The sequence below is a fragment of the Oreochromis niloticus genome, linkage group LG5 (assembly GCF_001858045.2).
Source record: "Oreochromis niloticus isolate F11D_XX linkage group LG5, O_niloticus_UMD_NMBU, whole genome shotgun sequence".
Taxonomy (NCBI): Eukaryota; Metazoa; Chordata; class Actinopteri; order Cichliformes; family Cichlidae; genus Oreochromis; species Oreochromis niloticus.
This window is the reverse complement of record NC_031970.2, coordinates 20,322,446-20,349,413: the sequence shown is the minus strand read 5'-3', so window position 1 is coordinate 20,349,413 and position 26,968 is coordinate 20,322,446. Positions and strand designations below refer to the sequence as shown.

The 26,968-nt window shown below is 40.9% G+C and overlaps 1 protein-coding gene and 1 pseudogene across 4 annotated transcripts in view; one reads left to right on the top strand and one right to left on the bottom strand.

The window, feature by feature from the left end:
• The window catches only part of LOC106098933 (inter-alpha-trypsin inhibitor heavy chain H3), a 32,956-nt gene extending 15,791 nt beyond the window's left edge, over nt 1-17,165 (top strand). For 3 of the 4 annotated variants that reach the window (XM_019358844.2, XM_019358842.2, XM_019358837.2), the window contains 6 exons: nt 13,544-13,603; nt 13,997-14,104; nt 14,240-14,408; nt 15,987-16,135; nt 16,217-16,301; nt 16,407-17,165. In XM_019358844.2, the coding sequence (XP_019214389.1) occupies nt 13,544-13,603; nt 13,997-14,104; nt 14,240-14,408; nt 15,987-16,135; nt 16,217-16,301; nt 16,407-16,521 (686 nt within the window). In that variant the 3' untranslated portion in view covers nt 16,522-17,165. Of the gene's footprint in view, nt 1-2,032; nt 2,085-13,543; nt 13,604-13,996; nt 14,105-14,239; nt 14,409-15,986; nt 16,136-16,216; nt 16,302-16,406 lie in introns of those variants that run through there. The other variant, XM_025907274.1, reaches the window with a different exon arrangement.
• Nucleotides 17,166-20,783: 3,618 nt separating this feature from the next.
• Nucleotides 20,784-22,987, bottom strand: LOC109202202 (general transcription factor II-I repeat domain-containing protein 2-like; annotated as a pseudogene).
• Between the last annotated feature and the right edge of the window lie 3,981 nt (nt 22,988-26,968).

Here is a 26,968-nt window from a genome sequence, read left to right as displayed (position 1 = left end):
TGTTGTGTGTCAGAACAATGAGGTGACTGCTGTCTCCAGGTAAAAAAACAGGAGTGATACACCTGCTGTTGTGAGACCTGCAGGTATCAGGCTGTGATGTTCTCCTTTATAGTGGACAGAAATTATTTTTTTGGAGTGGCACAAATAATTTGTGTGGCATCTTATTGAATCCAGAACAGCTGATTGTTATGTAAATAGTTTGAAATGGTTATAAAAAAAAAAAAGGTAAATGGCTGCAAATGACTTTGTTGTTTGCAAAACTTGTGCATATGATTTTAAAGTTGACAATTTATATTTGCATTTAAAGTTTAACCTTTTTCTACTCAGATTTTATGTTTTTTTGTTTGATTTTAGATCAATTGTGTTAATACAGTATGTCTTAATGAAAACATAACTGTAAATTCAGACACGTGAGGTTGTGCTGAAAAGAATGATACCAAACAAGGCAAGTAAATAGTTTTTAAAGGTGAAATGTAGGGAAAATCAAAAGTGGTTAAAATGGCCAATTATACCCTGGACCCCAGAGGGTTAAACTTTTTTTTTTTTTAAACTAACGCAATAGTTACTTTTCAAGTAATTAATTACTTTTAGAATCTTGTAATTCAGTTACTAACTCAGTTGCTGTTTTTGAAGAAGTAACTAGTAACTATAATTAATTACTTTTTCAAAGTAACTTGCCCAACACTGTGAAGCAATCACAGCTGCAGAGCTTTTCACTAATATTATTACAGAAAATGACTGACTTTTATTTAGGGTTTATTTTTAAGATAATATATTACGGAACAGAAAACATCACTTTGTTCGTAGATGTACTGCTTTCTTTCCTACCTAGCTTTATTTTCAGTCCCACTTATTTATATGTATTATCAGGTTTTGCATTATTTATGGAGTAATAGCATAGAACAGAATAGAATAGAATGCCTTTTATTGTCTCTGTACACATGTACAATGAGATACTTCTCAATGTAGACATGTGGAAAAAGAAGGTGGGGGTGCACAGTTCTGCAACACTATATACATTTCAATTCAATTCAATTCAATTCAGTTTTATTTATATAGCGCCAAATCACAACAGAAGTCGCCTCAAGGCGCTTTATATTGTACAGTAGATCGCACAATAATACATACAGAGAAAAACCCAACAATCATATGACCCCTATGAGCAAGCACTTTGGCGACAGTGGGAAGGAGAAACTCCCTTTTAACAGGAAGAAACCTCCGGCAGAACCAAGCTCAGGGAGGGGCGGCCATCTGCTGCGACCGGTTGGGGTGAGAGAAGGAAAACAGGATAAAGACATGCTGTAAAAGAGAGACAGAGATTAAACTAAAAATCACATATGAACAGTATTCAAAAATATCAAATGTACAAATATACAATGGGGGAAAAAATAATAGGGTTATATATTTACTGTGTGGGTTATTGTACGTAAATTAAATATTGCACAGTAGTGATGGTAGTTGTGTAGTCTGTATATAGAATATATAATGTATAATGTATTCAAAAATATTGGTGTGTGTATACTGAAGCGAGATCGATCAACTACAGACCAGACAACAAACGACGGAGGCACCAGAAAAGTGCAATCAAACGATGAATTTATTGACAACGGAGAACAACCATCAGCATATGGCTTATTTGCTCTGACAAAAATACACTGAGTTCTGGTTTTATAGCATAGAGGATCACACCCCCACATACACGTCAATACAGGTCAAAAATACATTATGTCCAGTCATTGTTTACAGACAAGGGTACATCTTGTACATCTTAATAACTATAAACAGACATATAACTTCTCTTTTTGATAACACCTTCCTTTTAAGGTAATAACTTCAAGCTTCAGGGCCTCTAAGGGCTAATAATGGACCCTCGTCCTCAATCACTAAGTAGACTGAATTGGCGCAGGTCTCAAATAAGAAGCAGAAGATACTTGGGCCTTCGCTCAGGCCTGCTACTAGATTTATGTGTATTGTAAGCATGCATGCAATTAACCTGCTATGTTCTCATCTTCCCTCAACATGTATCACCTAGACACTCTCACCAGTGAAGCTTAAAACCCTCTTGGATAGAACATCAACTCTAAACAAGCACAGTTATGCATTGTGTATAGAATGAACTCAACCTGTGAATGAACTCAACCTGTGAATAGAATGAATGTGATGACAAACATATTCAATGCAATATGAACCCTGTAAACAATATTACTAATAAAATAATACTGTAGAACATGTTATTAATGCATTTATCATAAGGCAGAGTATATGGCAGCAATAAAAGAATCTCTAAATCCCAACATTCCCTCTTTTGACATTCCATCAAGGAATGTCACCATACCTCATGTTGTATCACTCCCTGCCCCACTCTAGGGGTTCTAAGTTCATCTGGTAGATGACCTCAACCCAGCCAGGGTTAGGAACCCTCGCCATTACTTTTACCAACAATCCTCTGACACAAGGAATGATACAACAACTAGCGATGACCAGTATTCCCAAAAGTACAGTCAAAGAAAACATCACTGACATAGCCACACCTTTCCATTGTCCAAACACAGATGTCATCCAGGACGCCAGCAGATTTTCGATACCTGAGTGCTCATGCATGGTTTTAGACAAAGTTTTCAAGCCCTCCAGAGCTCGGGTTACTAAGCCATCTGGGGGAGTATTATTGGGGATAAAAGTGCAGCACATGTCTCCGAATATGGCGTACACACCTCCCTTCTCATGTTAAGGGCCATTCGATTTCCCATCAGCAAACTCGGACCCAATTGTTCTGCGAACCCCATCATGGCATCCCTGGTTAGGTTAGAGAGTCTCAGCAGATTCCAATGAACATAGTTACTTTCAAATTCTACCACTATCAGATTTACCAGCTTGTACTCATCTGGAACTCCCCTGGGCACTCCAATAGAGTCTATCCAGGTCGGAGAGTTTAACCTAGGGTCATATGCATGTGTATCCTGGGTCCCTCTTTTGGCCAAAATATGTCTCTTACCTCTGGCGGCTAAGGTACGTGTGTTGTGTTGTGGAATAGCCTTTACCTGGTTCCCAATAAGCATTTTGAGCCACCCAATCAAGCCAGAGGTTACTGTCCTTGAAACCGGTGGCACGCTTTATCAAATCCTTAGGCTTCAGTCTAGAGTAATCTGTCGTCAGAAGTACTCTCCCTGTTGGTTCCTGTTCCTTTTGAGCTACTGTTCTCGAAGTTACCATCTGATCAGTCAGAGTGGCGATTGAGCTTTCTGCGAGCGGCTTAGACTTTGGATCAACTAAATTTACCCTAAGCATATCATGGGGTGATTGCAGACCCGTACATCATACGCTCTCCAGCTACTACTAGCTCCTGTACACTTAATGACGTCACACAAATCAAACGTGAATGAGCTGGTAGACCCTTTAACATAATTCAACTCTATGCCATTATTCATGCTGAGACACTCATCACCTTTACCTGACACCTCGCGCTTTTGTCTTTTTACCGATCCTGTTTTAGCAACTACAGTCTCAGGAAGTGCTGGGCTGGACTGGCCTCCGTGTTCAGACAAGTGGTCCAGAGTGCCCTGCAAAATATAGACAATAAACAACACAGCCATAGTTAATATCATTGCATACAATAAACATGTAGTTGTAAGGAACATTCTAATCAGTTTTCTCATTACGTGTCTCTGACTCGTGTGTTTGCATCATGTTATATAAACTTTATATCCTGGAATGAAACTCCCCTGCTTTTGTGGAGTCCTCAACTTGTCACCGCTCCTTTCTGCTGGCGTGACGACCTTCTGCGCTGCTCCTCTTCTCTCTTCGGCCTCCCAGGTAGACTACTGGTTGGCCCGTTGCACAGGTGAGAGGATTTATTTTGCCTCTGCTCGTTATCGTTGACACCTGTGTTAGTTAAAGACGAGTTTTCCTCTAGCAAGCTCTCATGTGCTGGCGCACACTGCGACCAATGATACCAGGCATCGCCTTTCCCTTTTAGTTGACCTGCTATAGTTGTTCTGGCGACGACCTCATAAGGACCAGTCCAGCGTGGCTCCTTCCACTGCTGGAGTTCCTCGTGGGCTCAAATTCAGTTCCTTGTTTGCAGACTATAGCATAGCCTACTTTCGATCCTTCTTCATCACGATGACAGCAGCCATCTATGAACCAATCCTCAGCTCCAGGGATAGGTTCTGCTTTTACATCTTCCCTGACTTTCCCTTCAACTTCTGCTTTCTTAGTACAATCATGAGGTTCTCCTGATTGATTCCTTCATGTGTAGATGTCAGATTTAGAGCATCTAAAACTTTACTCAGTCTCTGTTGTGCTAATGATGTCATAGTGAACGCCTGCGAGTTCACCTATGCCACCACACTATGTGTAGTCAGAACTTTTGGTGGGTGTTCTCTCACTACATGTGCTGTTTTCTATATTGTTTTGGCAACCCCTGCTGCATGCTGTGCGCATGTAGGGTGCCTTGCTTCTGTTGGACTCCACCTTATGCTGACATACATAAGTACCTGTCTTTCTTTATTCAATCATCTTCCGGGGGTGAGAGACCTCTGCACAGCTCAGACGCCAGTTGCAAGAGCTCTCTAACATTAGAATCATCAGCTGTGACCTATATGGTGTTATTTCGGTACTTTACACGTCACACAGGCTTGAACATTGTTTGTATGGGGAGTTCCTCTTTTTTGTGTCTATATCTATTAATATGCCTTGTGCACTAAAACTTCCTGTTTTTCAGTCTGGCTGAGCTCTTGTTTGTAAGTCAAAGGTAGCCTTGCTCTACAAGCCTTCATTATTAGAGTACACATTAAAAATATTTCTTTTATTCCTAACACCAGTCCCCCTTTTTCATTTCTCACTTGAGAAATGAACTAATTCCTAATTTATCACATTAAGTTTACTTCAATACAATTCAATTGAATTTTATTTATATAGCGCCAAATCACAACAAAAGTTGCCTCAAGGCGCTTCATAGATACAGAGAAAAACCCAACAATCTTGTGACCCCCTATGAGCAAGCACTTTGGCAACAGTGGGAAGGAAAAACTCCCTTTTAACAGGAAGAAACCTCCGGCAGAACCAGGCTCAGGTACGGGCAGCCATCTGCTGCGACCGCTCGGCGTGAGCCAACAGAGGCTTTGAAGAGAGAGACCTAATATTTAATAATCCACATTTCACTGTTTTATTCTTCGGTTCAGATGTGGATTCTGTATTGTTCTTGCTTTGTTACTATTGATGTTTAAGTTGTTTTATTGCTAGATTTGGTTTGTTGCTGTCTGTTTGGGAGCTGACATAGTCTCTATGGATAAGGGTCTTTGGCAGGGTAGCATCAGGAGAGAAGCTCCAGAGAGGCATGTTCCCTGTTAAAGCTAAAATATAACAAAAGAAATTATGCTAAACAAACAAAACCTTTCAATTCCCCAACCCTATCTGTCTCCTCAACGGGTTGTATGTTTTCAATGTTTAAAATAAATCAAACAAATAACTTAAGCTGTGTGACGGCACCTTGCGTTTACGCCAGGCTGTGAGCTGCCCTAAATCTACTTGCTACACCCCCTTTTCACCTAGTTTAATTTTTTTTTTTCAATCCTAATTTAAACTATTCCTGACTTCCCTCAGTGCACACTGTAAAGTGTAAAAGATACAATTAGCTTTCTCCTGGTAAAAGGTCCTACATTATTTTCTCGACCTTTGGAAACCTCCTCCATCGAGTTAACCCGTTTCATTTTTAAAACTTAGGCCTGATTTCTTCGCCCCCTTTAACGGGTAGCGCATATCCGGTCTGAACACTGTGTTTGGGCAATTTACAAATTGTTGCAGGATTTCTATGTTATGTAAAGTTCCTCTCATCCCTTTTATGCTTCCATTATAACCTGTGTCTAACAAGCTTTTGATCTTCTTTGTAATATAAACAACTAGGTGTCTTCGTGCTCTGTTTTTCTCCTTTCTTTGGTTGGTTCCGTTCGATCTCAGGCTTCCAGGATTCTTGCCACCCCTGTGGTCGCTGTGGTCCTGAAATCTTCTCCTGTAAAGGATAGAAAACAAAAAGCCTCTCTCTGCTACACCTCACTAATCTACTGTGTTCATCTAAGGTTCTTTAATCATTCAAAGTTGTTTCACCATATCATGTTCTGGGCTCTGTCCTTTATATTAACTTTACTTCATCTCCATGCCCTTCATGTGTGAGCAACACTCTTAGTTTTATTAAACACACCCAGGGTAAGATATAAACCATCACCTTCTGAGCATAGAAACAGATCAAAAAGAACCACAAAACAATTTCTGCCTCAATTTTACCATATCTCAGTTATCAAAAACCCCAAACGTCATCGAGTAATCCTAAAACCCATTTCAAATTAAACCTTAAATCCTGTAACTCCCCCCTTTTGTGACACATCTTATGTGTTACAAACTCAAAATCCTTCACTCGAGCTTAGGAGATTAAAAGAAAAGGTTAGTCATATCATATTAGATATTCATGCTCCGGCCCTTCAAACCTGTGTTTAAGGAATGAAATCAAATTAATCATTATGTCAAATCTTTTCTTGGCTCCATCCCCAGCCTGCATCCTTGGAACTTCCTAGAAACAAAAACCTGTATGTTAACCAGAACTTCACATTTCATACTCAGTTTTTCCCCACTTATGATCCAATCTGTGTTATAAGAAAGAAAACTTAAAACAGAAAAGTTATCAGTCATGTGTCTAACCTTAGTCCAGTCTTTATCTCAGTGTCCAGTCGGTCCAACCTATGGTCTGCCTCGTCCGTCCAGTCACCATCCATTTACACACATTCACTCACATGCATTAACATCAGGTCTTGCTGACAGTGGAGACTATCTCGCAAATATTCAGTCTTCACTCTCAGCAACATCAACTCATTTATTTGTTTTACTTTGTTTTTAGGAAAATAGTTCTTTCTGCTTTTAGACTGGATTGGCTCGCGGCAATCCTTTTAGACAGAGACTTAGCCTTCTCCTCTGCCTATTGTAATCTGGAAAAGGTCACCGAGAATTTTCAGCGCTGTTATCCACTCTTTTGCAGGCCTGCTTAGAACAAAAATGAGAAAAAGAGAGCTGATTATTAGCTCATCAAAACACAAAACAAAATCACCTGACAGGTTTTTCTAAGTGCACTGTTACAAAAATGATGAACCCCCTTAGACATGTGCATGTTTGATAAAACTCCCTCTATTAAAATAAGAAAATGACACCAATCTAACCGATAGAAGTAACCCATCACTACAACAACAACCTCAACAATCTTAAACACAGAACATTTTGCCACAAGTTCTTCAGGGTCCTGACTCTCTCAGGTCAACTAACATCACCTCACCTGCTCAAAACACAGAAAATCTCGTTAAACACCACACAACTTGCACACCATCATCACTAAATTCTAAATTTTCTCTTCTGAAAACTTACTACACACTAAGCGAGTTGGACAACATGATAAACAGACTCCTATGCTAAACCTGCTATCTGATGTTCATGAGCTCTTTTGTATTCTAAGGTTAACGCATTTTCTATTTGTGTGTGTGATTATGTATATGTTTCTTTTCGTGGTTTTTCAGACTCCCTCACAAGGTTCCACTTAAACAGTCAATTTTTCTCTTTCGCAAATTTGATCTCCCTCCTTAAATAACAACATTCCTTGTCCTCAGCCAGAAGTTAGAGCTTGATTTTCAGGTTCAGGGAACAATTCACCCTGAAAGACAGTGAGTGTCTCCCCTCTTCGGCTCATCACTCGTCATTGTTAATGACGTTTCCCCCTCTGCCCCAGCGGCTTTACCCTTGTAGTCCCGTCTCCTCCAGTGAGTCCAAGCTCACTTAGGGACCTAGGTTCAAGCAATCGTGACTGCGCCTTGCCTTAGGTTGTCCCAGGGTTTCGAGGTGGGATCTTACCCGTCATGGGCTGTCCAGCCTTCCATGCTTCGCCTGATATGGGGGCCAAGTGGGCACGGGTTCTATGAGGTGAGGGGACACACTGACTCTGGAAATCAAAGGAGTGTAAGCTGCTTTCTTCATTTCATCAGTATATTGAGCTATCACACTTCTGATTATTCCCAACATTTCACCTGTAACAATTTGTGTACGTGTGTTTTCAATTCATTAATGTAAATGTTAGTTCATGTATTTATTTTCTCAGTTTTTCTTTTTCTAAAACATGTAATTAATATATTTTATTACTTTTTCTTAAGACATTCAGTCTCTAATTGCTCTGTTTTCATGCTGCAACGTCTCTCCCCAGCTATAATCAGACTTCCTGTTTGACACACACACACTCTCTCAGGCCTCCTCTATTCACGCACTCGCCTATGAGTTATTATTACTTATTTATTATTTTGTACAAATCACACAGAATCATTCAAATCAAGTACTCACAACATTCACACACTTAGAAGCACTCAAAATACGCTTTCCTAAGAGTATTTTATCAAACATGCTTGCTTAGAATCAGAAAGAGCAAGTAGACAACACTCAGTGCGTCTGTCCTCTTAAAAAGAAGAGAAATAAACACATATGGGACAATTCTCCCCATCTTGGACAAAATGTGACCTTAATGTCCGTTTCTAAGTCATGTTCTTCTCTACACACGACTCTTGGCCTCCAGGGCATAAAACTTTGAGCATAATCTTTTACTTTTACCAGAACTAGTACTTTACCAGAACCCTCATACGTCCAATAAGACAGCTATATGTGCACTTCTTTCTTTGACAAAGTTGTATTTTGGATTTTCTTACTCAGCTGTATATAGTATTGGTATTCTATTTTATTCTATTCTACTTTATTTTATTGCATTCCAGTGTTTTCTAATTTCTGCTGCATAACTTTGCACTTTTGCTTTAACAAAACAAATTTCCCAGCTGTGGGACTAATAAAGGTCATCTTTATCTTTAACTAGCCCTAACCTAAATCCTGTCTCATCCACTGCTGAAATTCTAGTTCAATGAACACGTGTTACAGTTTAAAATTAAGAGAGGAAGTAACTCACACCCAAGTACTGTGTGTGTGTGTGTGTTAATGTCTGTGTCCCTTTAAATGAAAAAGGTGAACACATGTGGTGAGTTTTCCTCAATTTACACAAAATATGACATGAAATATCCTTTTCTAATTCCTGTTCTTCTTTAAACACCATGAATGACCTCCAGGTCATAACCTTTGGACTTATAACTCTGATATAACTCCACACAGCGCACCAAGCACAGAGAAAATTCAACCTCAGTGCTTCAGAATTCTCCTCAAAATTCAGAAACTGTTTCTGTCATTTATCTCCCCAAGAACTTCATCATATGGACCTCGCCGAGTCCAGTAATCTTCAGCACATGTATCTCACTGCAGCCAGTGAAGATTTAAAAACAGTTTATTGTCTCAGTTTACCCAGTATTCACTTATCAGGTGGACCGCAGCCGATCCATACATCTCAACACAATCGTGTGTCCACATTTACACAACTTATTCTTTACTTGTATCACAACACATCTAGTAATATCATCAGAATTACTTCAACATGGTAAACATTGATTTTCCTTTAAAATCAACTTACCATTAAAACTCGAGATCACAGCTGACTCGATTCTCTGAAATCCTGAGTCAGTTAAAACACCTTGCTCAACTTCACGGTGTTCTTTTCTCGGACCCCTTCGTCCGAGCTCACTCTTTTTACCCCGGCATCTCCCCCAGATTGTTACGAGATCTTCATAAACCCAAAAGTAAGCATATTATTTCCCTAATCAAAAGTGAAGCCGTTCCTTACACCGTAATTCTTCATCCAACAGCCTTTGTGTTTTGAAACTAAAAAGAGGAAGGAACAGGGCCCAATTTTAAACTGGGCATGTTGTCACTGAACAACACACACACAGACACAGACCCAGGGCAATTCTTCCTGGATCATTTATCAACGTTCGAACAAACACAGTCCGCCTTGATTATTTTCTGGACCTCAGCAGATCCACCAAAATTCATGTAAATATATCAACCATTAACCGATTTATTTCTTTTCCTCAGACCACGCCGGATCTGTTAATATCAACAACACTGCACACTCAGAATTGTGCAGCTGATTCTTCCCGTCAGACCGCGCCGGATCTGTTACTTCAGCACAATAAACACTGATTTTCCTTCAAAATCAGTTTACCAAGAGCCACAAAACCATTTCTGACTCGATTTTCTGAACTTCTGTGTCACTTAAACATCCTGACAGCACCAGGTGTTTTCTGTCGGACTTCCTCGTCCGAACTTAATCCTTTTACTTACAAATAAGCGTCTCCCAAAATGATCCTCTTGATCATTAGCTATTCACCGAGCCCAAAACTCTCGGCAACACCACCTGACATATGCCCACGCCGGAGCTCCTCTTTGAAGTCTCAAAGAGGTACAGGAGTTTGACACTTATTAAACCATAAGCTGACCAATAACTCTTATATTCTTCTATTCTTAAACATGCATTGGTCTCTTTTTCTCTTTTTTTTACCATGAAATACCATATAACCTTTTAACTCAGTACTGTCTGTTTCTCAAAGTTTCATTATTCTTGCTTCAAAGCTTCTCATTACTTCCAAGTTACTCATTCATTACTTCGACGTTTTACTTTATTCTCGAGAATTCAGTTTTACCCCTACTGCGCCAATTTAATAGTTAAGATCATCTACTCAGCGAACAGATAATTTAGAATTCACCCAATTTGCACAAATTTGCTTATTGAACAGGTTTGTGCGTACCTTTTAATCTTTTTAGACCGGTCCTCTGTTCACCTCATATCAGATCCAACCTTCGGCCACATTAGTTCTCTCTGATTTAATCTAGAAACTTCACGGTCTGCCATACACAGAATCTCTTTTCCCTTTTCTTTAACAAGAGATACTCAAAAATTCTGCACATTCTCTCCACTCAGGAGGAGGCTCACAGCTTTATTCTTACTCTGTTTCTGGTTGGATTAAAACAACTCTTATATTAGAATCACCCTGTCCAGTGATACTGTATTTCAAAATCACCAAAGGCACGCTCACAAAACAGGAAAATGCTTCAGCAGCCTTAATGGGATCCCCGTGGGCCTCTCACTGTCTATTTCCAAGCACCTATAATGAAACACCGGCACAATGAGCATGCCTTTTTATCTACCCCTCATTTAATCAATGTATCTATTCTTTGTTAAAATTAAAAGGGGAAGTGACCGCACCCAAATTTTAACTGCGCACTTTTCCCCAGCAAAAAGAACGGAAAAAGAGACTTTTACAGCCTCTCTCACACACAGCCTGCAACCGGCTGGCACTTAAATCATTGCAGAGAGTTTCTTACGTCCCGGTTTCCAGCTGTATGAGTGAGTCCCCACAACCCGGATATACAGACCGCTGCTCGTCTTTAAGAGACGTCAACAGGTCTGCAAATTCTCCAGGAATATCAACAAAAACACAGCTTTTCTCGGCCCACGGCGGGTCCACAAATTTTTCACTGACCACAGCGGGTCCACAAATCTTCACTGACCACGGCGGGTCCACAAATGCATAGGTAATACTTTTTAATCGTCTCTCATAGCTCACAGTATTTATTCTCAGAGTTACTTCAACACAACAGACCTTAGTTTCACTTTACTGCTCGGCTGGCTTTACTGCAAAACCTCAAGCTTACGGCTGGCCTGAGTTTCTCTTAGCTCATATATCAACTCCTCGGACCTTCGTGTCCGGTATTTATCCTTTTTCTCTTATTTAAGTGTCTCCCTAACAATGATCCTCTGCGATCACCAGGGCTATATCTGAGGCCACAACTCTCAGCGGGGCCCTCCCCCTAGTATAATCCTAGGAAACGTCTTTCCCAGGGAGGGAGTTCTCCAACTCCTTGACTTTAGACACTTTTAATCTCTTTTAATCTCTCTTATTTCCTTAAAAACAACGTCTCTAGTTACTTTTCGCTCAGTACTGCTTTTTCCAAGGCGACCGTGAACACAACACTATTCTTAAGTTTCACTTTCGTTGCAACAAAGGTTTTCGTTTCAAACAAAACTCAAAACAGAGATCAACGGATGACCACTTGACTACATATTCTAGAATTATAATCTACTACAGCACAATTTCAGTTTAAGAGGTTTGTGCCTTACCTTTTTGCGGGCCCAATAGTCAAGCGATCACCGTGACGTCTGCCGTTCGATCACCTGATCTGGCCGACCTCCGCCTCGACAACAAACACCTGTAATTCTTTCTGCTGATCTTTAGTTGCCCGCATCCTCCACCAAATGAAGCGAGATCGATCAACTACAGACCAGACAACAAACGACGGAGGCACCAGAAAAGTGCAATCAAACGATGAATTTATTGACAACGGAGAACAACCATCAGCATATGGCTTATTTGCTCTGACAAAAATACACTGAGTTCTGGTTTTATAGCATAGAGGATCACACCCCCACATACACGTCAATACAGGTCAAAAATACATTATGTCCAGTCATTGTTTACAGACAAGGGTACATCTTGTACATCTTAATAACTATAAACAGACATATAACTTCTCTTTTTGATAACACCTTCCTTTTAAGGTAATAACTTCAAGCTTCAGGGCCTCTAAGGGCTAATAATGGACCCTCGTCCTCAATCACTAAGTAGACTGAATTGGCGCAGGTCTCAAATAAGAAGCAGAAGATACTTGGGCCTTCGCTCAGGCCTGCTACTAGATTTATGTGTATTGTAAGCATGCATGCAATTAACCTGCTATGTTCTCATCTTCCCTCAACATGTATCACCTAGACACTCTCACCAGTGAAGCTTAAAACCCTCTTGGATAGAACATCAACTCTAAACAAGCACAGTTATGCATTGTGTATAGAATGAACTCAACCTGTGAATGAACTCAACCTGTGAATAGAATGAATGTGATGACAAACATATTCAATGCAATATGAACCCTGTAAACAATATTACTAATAAAATAATACTGTAGAACATGTTATTAATGCATTTATCATAAGGCAGAGTATATGGCAGCAATAAAAGAATCTCTAAATCCCAACAATACACAAACACACATGTCTATCTATCTATCTATCTATCTATCTATCTATCTATCTATCTATCTATCTATCTATCTATCTATCTATGTGTGTGTGTGTGTGTGTGTGTGTGTGTGCATGTATGTATGTATGTGTATATATATATATATATATGTATATATGTGTAGATATAGATGTGTGTGTGTGTGTGTGTGTGTGTATAACTAGACTTTATGCATATTATGTAAGGTGTGGCTATATAAATATATGTACAACTGTGTATATATGTTTATGGACAGGCATGCAATGTAGTGACAAGGATTGACAAGAACTAATATTGCATATGAGAAATATTGCACATAGAAACTACCATGGTGTATAGTACGCTGCAGGTGCAATTTACGCAAATTTGCGCAGGGCTAGTAAATCTAGTAGTAGGGACTTGCACCAGGGGAAAAAAGGCTCAGTAATTCTAGTGTTAAAGCAGTGGTTATTATCCGGGTGTGTTTATTAAATCAGTATGCAACATAAAGATTTAAAATATTGGTGTATGTAATTCGTGTTGTTTAAATGTATTTACAGTTGGTCTCCCTGCTGTTGTTCATCTTTCACCTGATACTACCACTCTGGAAGCCATTAATGGTATTGTATTGACTTGATGTAATTGAGGTTGATTTTTTTAAAAATTAAAATATTTTGTTTTGGTTTCTTTTATTCATTTGCATTTTTTGTATTTCAAGTTCCAAAGGAGGCATGATGTACTCAGATATGTAAATTACATACTTTTTTCTGGAAGGAAACTCTAAACATGGGCTTTTTTTTTCAAATCTCTTCATAAACCATAAAACAGAAAAGAAAAAAACTAAATTGTAGAATTAAAATGTTATATAAATCAGGCTCTCCATAGTATGTATGAACATATGTGTATATTTTGGATTTCTGGCTCAGGGGTTATAAAGCACATTTTGGAAAAGAAGAGTGAATATTTCCTATTCACTAGAAATGTTCTAACACTGTGTACCTCTGTATCTCTAGCTCCTGTACTCCACAGGTTTTTGCTAAAAGCTGAGAATCAGACTGTTCCACTATGCTTTGATGTTAGTGGACCTGTCCGCCTTAAACTTCTTCACTATCCCAGCAGGGGTCAGTAGTGTTAGCTTTTTCCATCCTAATATTTCTTTTCAGTGTAATAAAAACTGTTGTTTTTCTTTCCCATTGTTATTTTCATATGAAAACTCCAGTTTGTGGTATAAGATCAGCATTTCTCTTTTCTTCTAGAACTGTCTGTAAATGGTGAGCTTGATTCAGTTACAAATGGAGGCTTCAGCAGAATTTTCATACACGTCAGTGACAGCCAACATGTTGAGATCGACACCAACTGGGTCACTGTACGAGATGGACAGACAGTGACATATTACACTGGACAGGATCACCTTACAGCTGGAAGGTGATGTTGTATTATCATGGTCGAGACTCATGCTCTCAGCATTAAGCACTGATGTGTGACCTTATTCACCTGTGTTACCAAGATTTACATGAGAAGACTGTCTCTCTCAACACATGTCCAAGTTAGCTGACATCTCTGAGGCTGAAACCCCTGTTCTTTATTTTGTATTGATTATTGGGCACATGGGATGTTATTTCAGTAGGGAGATATCATTTGAAAGCACTGGTAAGATTCCTTGAAGGAAAGAATATGAATGATAAGCTATTTGGTGATTAGACATTTATTAGGCCATATACTGTAACAGATCAGAGTCCTGACAATGTTAGGAGAGAACATGCTAATGGTGGTTGAGGTAACGCAATTGAAGGAGGTGGGTCACATGAAGGAGTCCAAAAGGCAAAATCATAAGAGGTTGTGAGATTTTAAACATACAGAACAGAGATTAGCTGTCTCAGAGAAGGAAAGCAAGATAATATATTACGGAACAGAAAGTATGACTTTGTTGGTAGATGTACTGCTTTCTTACCTAGCTTTATTTTCAGTCCCACTTATGTATATGTATTATCAGGTTTTGCATTATTTGTGGGGGAATAGAATAGAATAGAATAGAATAGAATAGAATAGAATGCCTTTTATTGTCACTGTACACATGTACAATGAGATACAGAGCATCTACTTCTCAATGCAGACATGTGGGAAAAGAAAGGGGGGGGGGGGGGGGGGTGCACAGTTCTGCAGCACTATATACATATGAACAGTATACAAAAAATATCAAATGTACAAATATACAATGCGGAAGAAATAGGGTTATATATTTGCTGTGTTGCTTATTACACGTAAATTAAATATTGCACAGTAGTGATGGTAGTTGTGCAGTCTGTATATAGAAAGAAGTGCTTGGATTGGGAGGTGGAACTGTGTTGTCAGTGCATGTGTGAGTTCAGGGTGGTTATGGCTTTAACTAAATAAGAAACTATTTTGACTCTATCAGTCTTTGTGCTGTTGCATCTGTAGCGTTTCCCTGAAGGAAGCAGGTTGAACAGGTCAAAACCAGGGTGGGAGCTGTCTTTGATAACAAGTTGAATTGCAACAATTACAATTTATGTACAAACTATGTTTACAGACTCACGCTGAGTTGAAAGACTCAATATATAAGTGTCTTTATTTTTTAATTTAAAGCAGTGGTTAGTAACAGGATATGTTTATAAAATCAATATGCAACATAAAGATTTTAAATATAAGTGTATATAATCTTCACTCTTCATGCTGCAGTAGGCTACAGGCCATAGATTTACATTTAGTTATAGACTTGTGTTTACTTATTAGAAACCAAGCCAGCACTGTGTCAGATTGAAGAGCAGTCCACGGTGTACCACAACTCTCAGAAATAGGCTCCAGCTCTTATCACAGCTCTTCAAGGAAGAAAGAGCTAAAATGCTAACATTAAAGGCCCTGTACTTTATGCACTGCACTACTGTTTAATCAGAGCAGGCTAAATTCATCTAGGTAGCATGATCTGTGCAGGCGCCTTGAACCTTTACCACCTTAAAAAAGTTGAGTAACTGCATGTTTTTCCAGTGTAACAGTGATTGTGCACAACAACGAAATAGACGTTGCCACTGGAGACATGCGAATGGTCATCATAGTTCATGAGAAGAATGGCCAAAAATTCCTTTGGCCAGTTTTAAGACAGCGTCCCTTGGACAACAATGCTGAAGGACTTTTAGGTGAGTGAAAAGCTGTGTGTGTGCGTGTGTGTGTGTCCTTGCTGCATTGGTTTTCAATGTTGCTTCACTCTCTCTTTCCAGCTGTAGAGGCCGCAGTTTATGAGGAGGTACAACAAGCTCCTGTCAGAAAACTAAAGATTAAAAACCAGGAGGCAGACGTTACTGGGTACATTTTCTTTTCTTTTTTGTACTTAGGTTTTTGTTTTTGTTTTGCTTTAGAATTCAGCCATTACTACAAAGATATATGATCTCTTTACTCTTTCTTTTGTAGGGAGATGGTTGTTGACTACAGCTTTGCTTCTCCTGTCACAATGATCTGTTGGCTCATGTCTGCTGACTCTGCCCTGCAGAGACCACTGTCCCAGTTTGTGATTACACAGCTTTAACTGGCAAATATGTTGATTTATTTGAAAAATCTCTCATTTAAAAGGAAAACAAGGCAAAAACATATATTGTGGAAACTTTCTTTCCATCTGTCTCCAACATGTAGAAATATAACTGTGATTGTGCTGGATCTAGTGTCAGACAGCATTACCAATTAAAAATAACATAAATAAATCAGGATTTATGATTACCACCATCTGGCACAAAAAGACAAAAAGACACAAATGCATAGAGTTGACAATAATAGGCATACTTCTACACCTTTATTTTTTAAATTTGTTGAAAAATGTAAATTTTATAAGTTTAAACTACAGTAATTATATTGTTATAGCTAAATGTCAATCAGCCTTGCTGGTTGATCTGGAAGAGAGTTGGATTGTAGAAGGTTTGCTTATCAATAACAATTTCAAATATTTCTGAATTCTGGTTAAGTACCCCAACATTGAGAGAGAAAACTTTTTAAAACATTTCTTCTGTCTTGTCTTTTGCCTCAAATTGCAAATGACATGTAATGAGGCTGACTTGATTCAAGGATCTCTGACAAATATAATGCTGTCATTTTTATTGCATAATTTCACGACTTCCTCAGAACAGTTTATGGAATTGATGTCAAGCGAATGAATAAAGAATCCAAACTGTTCCCTAACCTTGTTTGCGAGCTCTTCTGTACAACAGCTGTAAGCCCCTCCTGCTGTGGAGGTTGATGTACAAGAAATTCGAAACATGCCTCCCATGAACCACTGGGAGGAAGTAGGTCAAATGCCATGGCTATGCTACTGTGCAAAACTCTTGAGCCACCCTTGTTTCTTTGACGTTTTCCTTTGGACATTGGCTCCCTTTTTGCTGATTTATGTCCAGTATTTCTTGACTATTTGCAAGGAAATGCTATATGTTACATATATATAGCATTTCTTTGTATTATATTTTGTATAGCCACTTAACACTGACCTATTCCTGCATAAGGAGGCACCTAACTCAAACAATGAACCAGTTTAGAACCCATTTGTAAATTGTAATACCTTTCTTACTAGTGGCATGTGGCACAAACACATAACTTCAGCCAATTTCTTTAGTTGAATCTATAAAAGGTGCCAATGATAACAGTGTGACAGGAGGGAAAAAGTATTTTTCCACCAACAAGCTGATTATCAAAGAGCTATTAGCTGAAAATGCATATCAGTGCAGTGTGTCCTTAAAAACACTGGGGGAAACACAACAAGTAGTGGACAAAGATGAAATGGCAGGCCTAAAACGACTATCTACAGCAGATGAACACTATCTGAAAGTCATGTCCTGAAGAGCTGCATCTGGCCCTGTTCACTAAAGCCTCATCAGAAACGGTCTCAATGGAAGGGTGGCTGTCAAGAAGCCATTTGTGAGACATGGAAAGAGAAAGAAAAGGTTCAATCATGCCAAATTCAACACAGTAATAATGTGTTGCTGGAGCTTCAACCTCGTATGAACAAATGAAGGCCTGGCTGTCTTAGGAAAATTAAACACAGGTTTAAATGATGACTACTTCTATTACTGCAACTACCAGCGTAGGGACTAAACGCACTATTAAGTAACGCGTTACAGTAACTATGTTATTATTGTGATAACGAGCACGGTAACTAGTTATTATGGCAAAATCAGGAACGCGTTAATCGTAACTGGGATTTAGATAGGGTCGTTATTCGTTACTTAGTGTGTTGCGTTCGACTTACCTCGAAAAGCAGAACACTGACCTGGGAATAATGTCACACTCGAGTAAACGGCATTCTGGTTAGCCTTGTCAGAGAAGTCGGGATTCCAATATGGCAATGCCCTTGAAAACGGTTGTTTTGCTAGCCCTCTACAAAAAGAAATTACTACTAAACACATATGCAGCCATAGCTGGACTCAGTGGGCCAATGGTGTGTGTAGTTTATTTTCGTTATGCTGACTTTTTACAGTCAGTTACAATAACTCGTACTGTGTACTAGCTAGCATGACAGAGTTTATATACTGCTGGGCGGGTGCTATGATGTTACTGATAGTGAACTTTATTTTATTCATAAGGTTAGTTATTAGAGTTGCCAACCATCCTGTAAAACATTGAATCATCTTGTATTCAGAGAAAATATTACGCGTTTCGTATTGAGGTGAAAAGGAACGCGATTTGTCCCGTACTTAAGCTACAATGAAAAAAAGACACAAAGCTGGAGTTATTCTTGTCTTTACGCTGCAGCTGTCTCTTCTTTTCTCATTCTCTCCCCCTCCCTCTCCTGTTGATACCTTAATCATGAAACTGATCAATGATCAGCTGATCGGCTTTTCTGTCCTAAGTCCCGTCTCTCTTGTTTGTTTATTGCCCACTTTGCACCAGAAAGAAGCACCCAGCGGAGGTCGCGTTAAACAACAGCAGCACGTTTAAGCTTGATCAGCTGTTGTTAGAATTTATTTAATATTACCTTCTACTATCAGCTGATGTTTGCTGGAGCCACAGCCGTTAAAGCTGCTGGTCATGATATTGTTTGGATATGTAGTGAGAGGGAAACATGAAGATGAAACCAGGAGATGTCCTTACTGAATCATCAGAACTGAACAGGTGATGGAGAAACAGGTTTACCTTTTAGGTGACATGAATGGGTTGAAGGGAAGTTATGAACTGTTTCTGAGAGACAAATAACACCAGGATCCTTTTCTAAGTAGCTGACAGCTGGTAACTGTGCAGGGGCGGGTCTAGCACAGTTTTGCCAGGGGACCAGGTAGGGCATTAACAGGGAGAGGGGGGCACAAAGAAATACTTTTCTTTCTTATTCTCATTTAAAATGTCTCGCTTTTAATAAATAATTATCTGAATCTTACAACCAAAGTTTTTATCTCATGTAAAATGTACAGAGATCATACATATACCAACACAACAGTGTACATCACTGTCACAACAGCGTTTGTTTTCATTCAAAGGCTTTATGGCTTTTCCTATAATACCTGGTGGGCTGGTCTCTAATCAAAATGCCCAGGCCGATTTTTTTGTGCCAGTCCAGCTCTGGGCACGACACGCAGTGAATTAATTTGAGAAGGTGCATTCAGAAGTTTGCAGGCGACACAGCCATCATGGGGTTTATCTGGGATGATCAGGAAGAGGAGTAAAGGAGTCTGGTGAGGAACTTTGTCACATGGAGTCACACCAACCACCTGCAACTCAACACTTCAAAGACCAAGGAACTGGTTGTGGACTTCGGGAGGTCCAGAGCAGGTACACTGCCAGTTCATATAAGGCAGGGATGTCAAAGTCAAATACATTGGAGGGCCAAAAAAACAAATTTGCTACAAGCTGAGGGCCGAACTGGTTCAATGTTTATTAAAACATATTAAAATGATTGCACATAACCTATTGAACCAAGACCTAACACAGTGTACTGTATATTATTTAACGATTAAATGAATAATCCAATATTTTCTATGGCTCTGTCAGTAATTTTAAGTGAAATCATTTTTCAACAGGCTCACAGACAAAAACAAACTTACTTCAAAGAAAAATTGCATGTCCTGTACATTAAATGAATAAAGCAATATTTTCTCATGGCTCTCAGTTATTTCGAAAGAAAACATTTTCAACAGGCAAACAGCAAAAAAGTAAATGTCATTCATAAACAAAATATGCTCCTTAATATTAACCTCCTAAGACCCGAACTCTTTCACGACATGCATTTTTAATTTCTCTTGGATATTTGGGCATATTGGGGCCCAATGAATGTAAAAACAAAGAATTTCCAGATTTTTTTTTTTTACCTTATTTTTGTTTTTAAGAAAAATGAGAGCCACAAATGAGGATATTCATTTAAAATTTTGATAGAACAGTAGCAGTATAATGTCCTCATAAGTGGATATCAGGCCCATGTAGAGCAAAATTGAGTATTTTGGTCAAAATAACGCAAAATGTGATGTCCACATATGTGGACAGCAGGTCCTAGGAGGTTAAGATGAATGCATAAATGAAATTACATGCATTATAAACTGAAAGTGCAATATTGCGCTGCTCTGTGATCCTACCATCACTGCTGTTCAATAGTAAAAAGAGAAAATTGAAAAAAAAAAAAATCAAATCAGTTGTATTCTTTCTCATGGCTCTTATCTGCAATTTTCCCTGAGTCTATTAACTGAAAAATAAATATAAATAAATAAAATACAATAAGATAAAATACAAAAATCTATGGCACACAGACAAAACAATACTTCCTTCAAAGAAAAATCACGTCTTGTAGAAACAAATGTAAAAAAATTTAACTGAATTAAAAACTAAAAATACATAAATGTTCTGCGATGCTCACTTGTCTGAGCCTGATACTTGGTGGTGTCTCATCTTTTGTACGAGTTCATCAATGTTCGGGGTCAGGCTCTGAGCTGAGGAAATCCTCAGAATTGAGTCAAGGTGTTTATCAGTAAGATGGCTCCGGTGTGATGTTTTGTTTAGCTTCATCAAAGAGAACAATTGTTCACACAGGTATGTGCTGCCAAACATGGAGAGCGTCTGAGCAGCTTGGATGCGCAGCTGAGGCATTGTGTCGGGGATGAAACGTGCAAACTCAGCGGCACCCACTCTCTCATATTTTTCCCTCAGTGTGTCATTGCACTGGAGCTCAATCAACTCCATTTGGAGGTTTGGTGGTGCGCTTTCCACATCAACTCCAAAAGGATTGGCAAGTAGTTCGAACCTGCTTTTTTGAGCTTCAAAGTCAGCAAATCGGCGTCGGAACTCAGCGGCAAGTATGTTGAGTTTATCGGCAAACTGTGCACTTGGGAACACAGCGGTAGAGAGCTTCTCTTTCATGGTCTGGCAGCTGGGGAAGTGGCTCAAGTTTTCTTTCTGCATCTGCGTCTCCCACAGACTCAGCTTGGTTTTAAACGCCTTCACTGTACTGTACATATCAGAGATGACACGCCCCCGTCCCTGCAGTTGCAGGTTCATCACATTCAGATGGCTTGTGATGTCGCACAGAAAGGCCATTTCACACATAAATGTTTCACCTCGAAGCTCTGTTGTGTCTTTCCCCTTGCTTTCCATGAACAGACAGATCTCCTCACGAAGCTCGAAACATCTTTGCAGCACCTTTCCCTGGCTTAGCCATCGCACATCTGTGTGATAGGGCAAGTCACCATACTCTGTATCTAACTCGCCCAGAAATGCCTTGAACTGGCGGTGATTTAAACCTTTGGCTCTGATGAAGTTAACTGCGCGCGTTATGATGGTCATTACATGTTCCATTTTCAAGGCTTTGCCACATAACGACTCCTGGTGTATTATGCAGTGATAAGCTGTCAGCTCGTCTGTGACATTTTCGTCCCGCATCCTCTCACGTATCCTTGCCACCAATCCACTCCTGTGTCCACACATCGCGGGTGCTCCATCTGTTGTCAATCCCACGAGTTTTTCCCAAGGCAGTCCCATCTCATTTACACATCTGGATACCTCTTCATACAGATCTTGTCCTGTAGTCATGCCATGCATCGGACGTAACGCCAAAAACTCTTCTGTTACGGTCAGGCTGGAGTCCACTCCACGAATGAAAACTGACAACTGGGCAATGTCAGTTGTGTCAGTGCTCTCATCCACAGCAAGGGAATATGCAATGAAATCTTTTCCCTTTTCCACAAGCTGTTCTTTTAGATTGGTGGACAGCTGGTTTACACGTTCAGCAACGGTGTTTCTGCTCAGGCTCACGTTTGAAAATAGCTGCCTTTTGTCTGGGCACACTGCGTCACAAACTTTAAGCATACAGCTTTTGATAAACTCTCCCTCTCTAAATGGTCGGGCTGATTTTGCAACTTCTTCTGCCACAAGAAAACTCGCCTTAACAGCAGCCTCGCTTTGTGATTTTAGTGCCTTCTTAGATTATATTCTTTCATTACAGCCACACTTTCTCCACACAGAAGACAAACAGGTTTGCCTTTTACCTCTGTGAACATGTACTCTGCCTCCCACCTGGCTTGAAATTCCCTGTGCTCACCGTACACCTTCCGTTTAGCCATTATTGGGGAGGGGAGTTGCTGAAAGTTGACATCTGCTCTGAATGCTGATGAATAATGAAGCCGAGTCCCGCTTCCAGCGCTACAGTGAGTTCGCGGGCTTCTGTTGCATTGTGGGGAATGGAGTATTGGTGCGTGCAAAACCCCAGCAGGTGGCTGTGACCTGCGGGCCGATTCTAATACTAATCAAATATCATCCCGGGGGCCATAATAATTCATTCGCCCTTGACTTTGACACATGTGATATAAGGGATAGGAGGTGGAGGTGGTCAACACATACAAGTACCCCGGGCTGTGGGTTGACAACAAACTGGACTGGTCAAACAACACAGAGCACCTGTATAAAAAAGGCCAAAGCCAACTGTACTTCCTCAGGAAGCTGAGGTCTTTTAACATCTGCAGAAGGCTCCTGAGGATGTTTTACCAGTCGGTGGTTGCAGGAGTACTGTTCTATGCTGTGGTGTGCTGAGGAGCAGCACAGCAAAGGAGGACTCATCCAGGCTGGAAAAACTGATCAGGAAGGCTGGCTCTGTGGTCGGCATGAAGCTGGACACTCTGGTGTCAGTGGCAGAGAAAAGGACACTAAAGAAACTTCTGGACATTATGGACAATGCTGGGCATCCTCTGTACACGGCCATAAACAACCAGAGGAGTCTGTTCTGTGACAGGTTGCTTCTCCCAAAGACAAGAACCAACAGACTTAAAAACTCCTTTGTCCCACATACCATCAAACTGTTTAACTCCTCTCTGGAGGAGTTTTTTAGGTAGCTGACAGCTGGTAACTGCGCAGGGGCGGGTCTAGCAAAGTTTTCCCAGGGGGGCAGGTAGGGCATTAACAAGGAAAAGGGAGCACAAAGAAATACTTTTCTTTCTTATTCTCATTTAAAATATCTAGCTTTTAGCATGCACCTGTGCCACAACTTTTCCAAAAAGGCAGCTATGTTAATCAGTGGAGTGTAAAATTAGCAAAAATTTGCAGAAGTGAAAACACTTATTAAAAATAATGTATACAGTACAAAAAGTTAGAATGTGTTTCACAATAAAGAACCATGACATATATGCTATATAACATACAGCCTAACTCATATAATCTGTCAACTTTAACTTGAATACTGTGAGCATAAATATTCTGTTTAATGTGTAGAGGCTATTTTATTTGTGTTGTTATGTTATGTTGACTGGACCCTTCCTGTTTTTATAGGGGGGACTGCCCTGGCCTCTCCTCCTTAGGATGTGTGGCCTTATTTAGTTTGTTGGTCACTTATCCACACCTGTCCGACCTGGGTGATGTGTCCAAGACTAACCAAGAAATACAGTGACATATCTAACTCCTAAAGAAAAGTTTAAGCAGTCTCTTCAGTCTTTTTAATTTTTTCACTGATTGGTGCTATTTACTAAGGTTTTTTACTCCATCGAGACTAGAGTTTTCTTTGTTATAAGCTAAGCTGTAAAAGAAAGATTTATATTCACTGCTGCACACATTTAACTGTGAAATAAGTTAAATAACTCAGAGTAAAATGAAGGAAAATGTCTTTCCTATGATATAGTATTAGGCCACATTAGAGCTGTTATTCTGTCTGTCTGTCTGTCTGTCTTTCTTTCTTTCTGCATTACATGCTGGGAGTGTGGTGGTGGAGCGTGTAGTGAGTCTGACTGAGAGATTGAGGACTTGTTTCTAACTTTACTTTTCTGTCTGTTGTCTTTTTTCCTGATATTATAGTTTTGATTTTTATAGTGTGCATGGAATTAAATTAAGTGTTACTGATTTTGTTGATAACGTAAAACCGCAAAAATTATTTCTCCGATCAGAAAACTGTCATCAGGCTGCAAATCACCGCTGTTAAAGCATGTTGTCTCACACAGGCGACAGGTTCTTATTATCCTAAATAAAAAGGATGAAGACCTTAATCTAGTGTTTAATGTACGAGTAGATGATTTTTACTATAACTTATATGTGACTTCGGGCGCGTTGGTGTGTTTTGGGTGTGACAAGGTTATTTAGTTTGAACATGTACTGGAAAAAATGTTCCTGCAAATAATTTAGAAAAAACTCGGGTGGAAGGAGGGGAAAAGAGGCAGGGAACTATGGAGGACCACAAGAGCCACGCACATCGAAATAAAGAATTCTGTGCTTAAATAATGAATCGTAGAATAAATTCTGCATTTGTAAATTCATTTTTGAATTCCAATTTAATAAACTGATTTTTAAAATGCTTTTTAAATCTTCATTTCAAAAAACATTTTTGAATTCCAATTTAATAAACTGCAGTTCAAAAACCTTTTTCGAATTGCACTTTAATAAAGTGATTTTCAAAATGCTTTTTAAAATGGCGATTCCACTCCTCATTTCAAAATCCATTTCCATTTCCTGTTCGCTCAGGGATTAACATTTGGATTAGCAGTTGGATTAGCAGTTGGATTAACAACTTCATTTTAAAAATCCTGCTGCTATTCAAATTAGCCACACCGTGGGATATAAGGAGCTCTCTGATTGGTTGGTCAGACACAGGCTGTCTGCCAGCCTGGATTTTTCTAGCTCATAGCTTTGGCCTGGTAAGAAGCGTGTGTGCTTGTACAAAGGCCGTTCAGCCTTGGGATTTACACTCGGCTCGACATGGATATGTTAAGAATGAAGGGACCCTGCAGCGAAACAGAGAGCTAACCTCTGACTGAGTGCCTGTTTACACAGTCTGACCACCTGTTGAAGGTAACGTGCTAACATGGCTAATGTTAGCACGTAGCCCGCACGTAGCCCCGTTATTTTAAGGTCATCTTGGCTCATGAAAATTTTACGTCGCAGCTGTACGGGCTAGTTACTTGTTTTTTAAGCTGCTGTGCTCTTCACAAATAAAGCTTGAAGCAGCTCAGACTATTAGAATCAGCACCACAACTTAGACATTCACATTACTCACACTCTCATAACACATACATATAGGACCTTGGGGGTGGGCACGCTACACGGCATCCAGATGACCATCAGGGTGTACAACCTCACCCCTGGCGCCGTTGCCCACCTCTCAATTTTAAATACACGTATACATTCAGGGCTGTCAGGAGGGGCTATGCGCTTACCTGCTGCTCTCTGGCATGTAGCTCCATGCCCTCCTGGGTTTTAAATGCACCTTAGAACACACATGCATCAACACTACATATAAGCGGGCGGAGGGAGGTTTGGAGTCTTCACACACCCCCGTTCTCTGTTGCCTGTTGGGGCGGGGGGCTGGGAGGAGGAGTTGGCCGTCCGATTGGGGTCTGGATTGTGGGGCCTCCCTGCTGCTGCGGAGTCGGGGCGGTCTGCTTCTCTCCACCCCAGGGAAGAGGGTAACGCTACCTGTGTCTGGGTGCAGTTTCCCCCTCCAGGAGCAAGGGTACCTAGACCTGGGGTATAGAGTACGCTTGAGGAGTGTGATTGTGTGTACAGTGTTGTGGTGCCAGTGTGGTCTCTGGCCAGCTGCAGAGGAGGGGTGACGCAGCGAGCTCCCGGGGCGGTGTAGGGGTGGGGTGAACAGGTATGCTCGGATCTGAAGGTGATCATGACTCTTTATATGTTCACAGCGACAGTCGGAGACGGAGGAGAGCGGACGTGACTGCAGATAAGCAGGAGTGTCTGTGTCCCAGTGCAAAACAAAAACCACAGTTGTAAATAAAAGTTCTGCTGTCATCACACTCGTGTCCAGCGTATGCATAACAGGTCAAATGTTACACTGGTGCTGAAACCCTGGCGCGATGTCCGGTCCACAGCCCGCTGCTCCCGCTCCCCCGGTGGCGCCGCCGCCCGCCCAGCCGCCCGCCGCCCAGCCGCCCGCCCGCCCAACCGCTGCAGATCTTGGGCCAAATGATGATGGACATGGCGGCGATGGCAGCTCGACAGGCGGCCATGCAGGACCAACAGTTGGCGTTGCTTCGCCAGCAATCGGAGCAGCAGACCGTGGCTCTGGGGCAGCTGCTGGGGAATGCGGCTGCGCTGGCGCCCCCCTCCGCTGTCGGTGACGTTGCACCGGATGAGGGATGGGGAGGACCTGCTGGTGTTTATCGAGGCTTTCCAGACCACGGCGTTGGCCTGTCACTGGCCGGAGGAGGAATGGGCCGCCCGGCTGCTGCCGCTTCTTTCGGGCGAGGCGCAGACGGCGGCGCTGAGCTTGCCCCCCGGCTCGCGGGGGGTGTTCAAGGATGTGTGCCGGGCGGTGCTGGACCGTTTGGGCCTCTCCCCGGAGGATTACCGCCGTCAATTCCGGGCCAGCAGGATGACGGGAGGGGAGCGGCTGTTTGCATGGGCTCGGCAGTTGGAGGATGCGGCGGCGAGGTGGCTGCGACCGGGCCCCTCAGCTGGGGAGGCTCGGCTGCTCAATCTGGTCGTCCTCGAGCAATTCGCGGGGGCCTTCCTGAGGCAATGGCTCGTTGGGTCCGCTGCCACCACCCGGCGGATCTGACGGCGGCGGTTACGCTGGCGTAGGACCA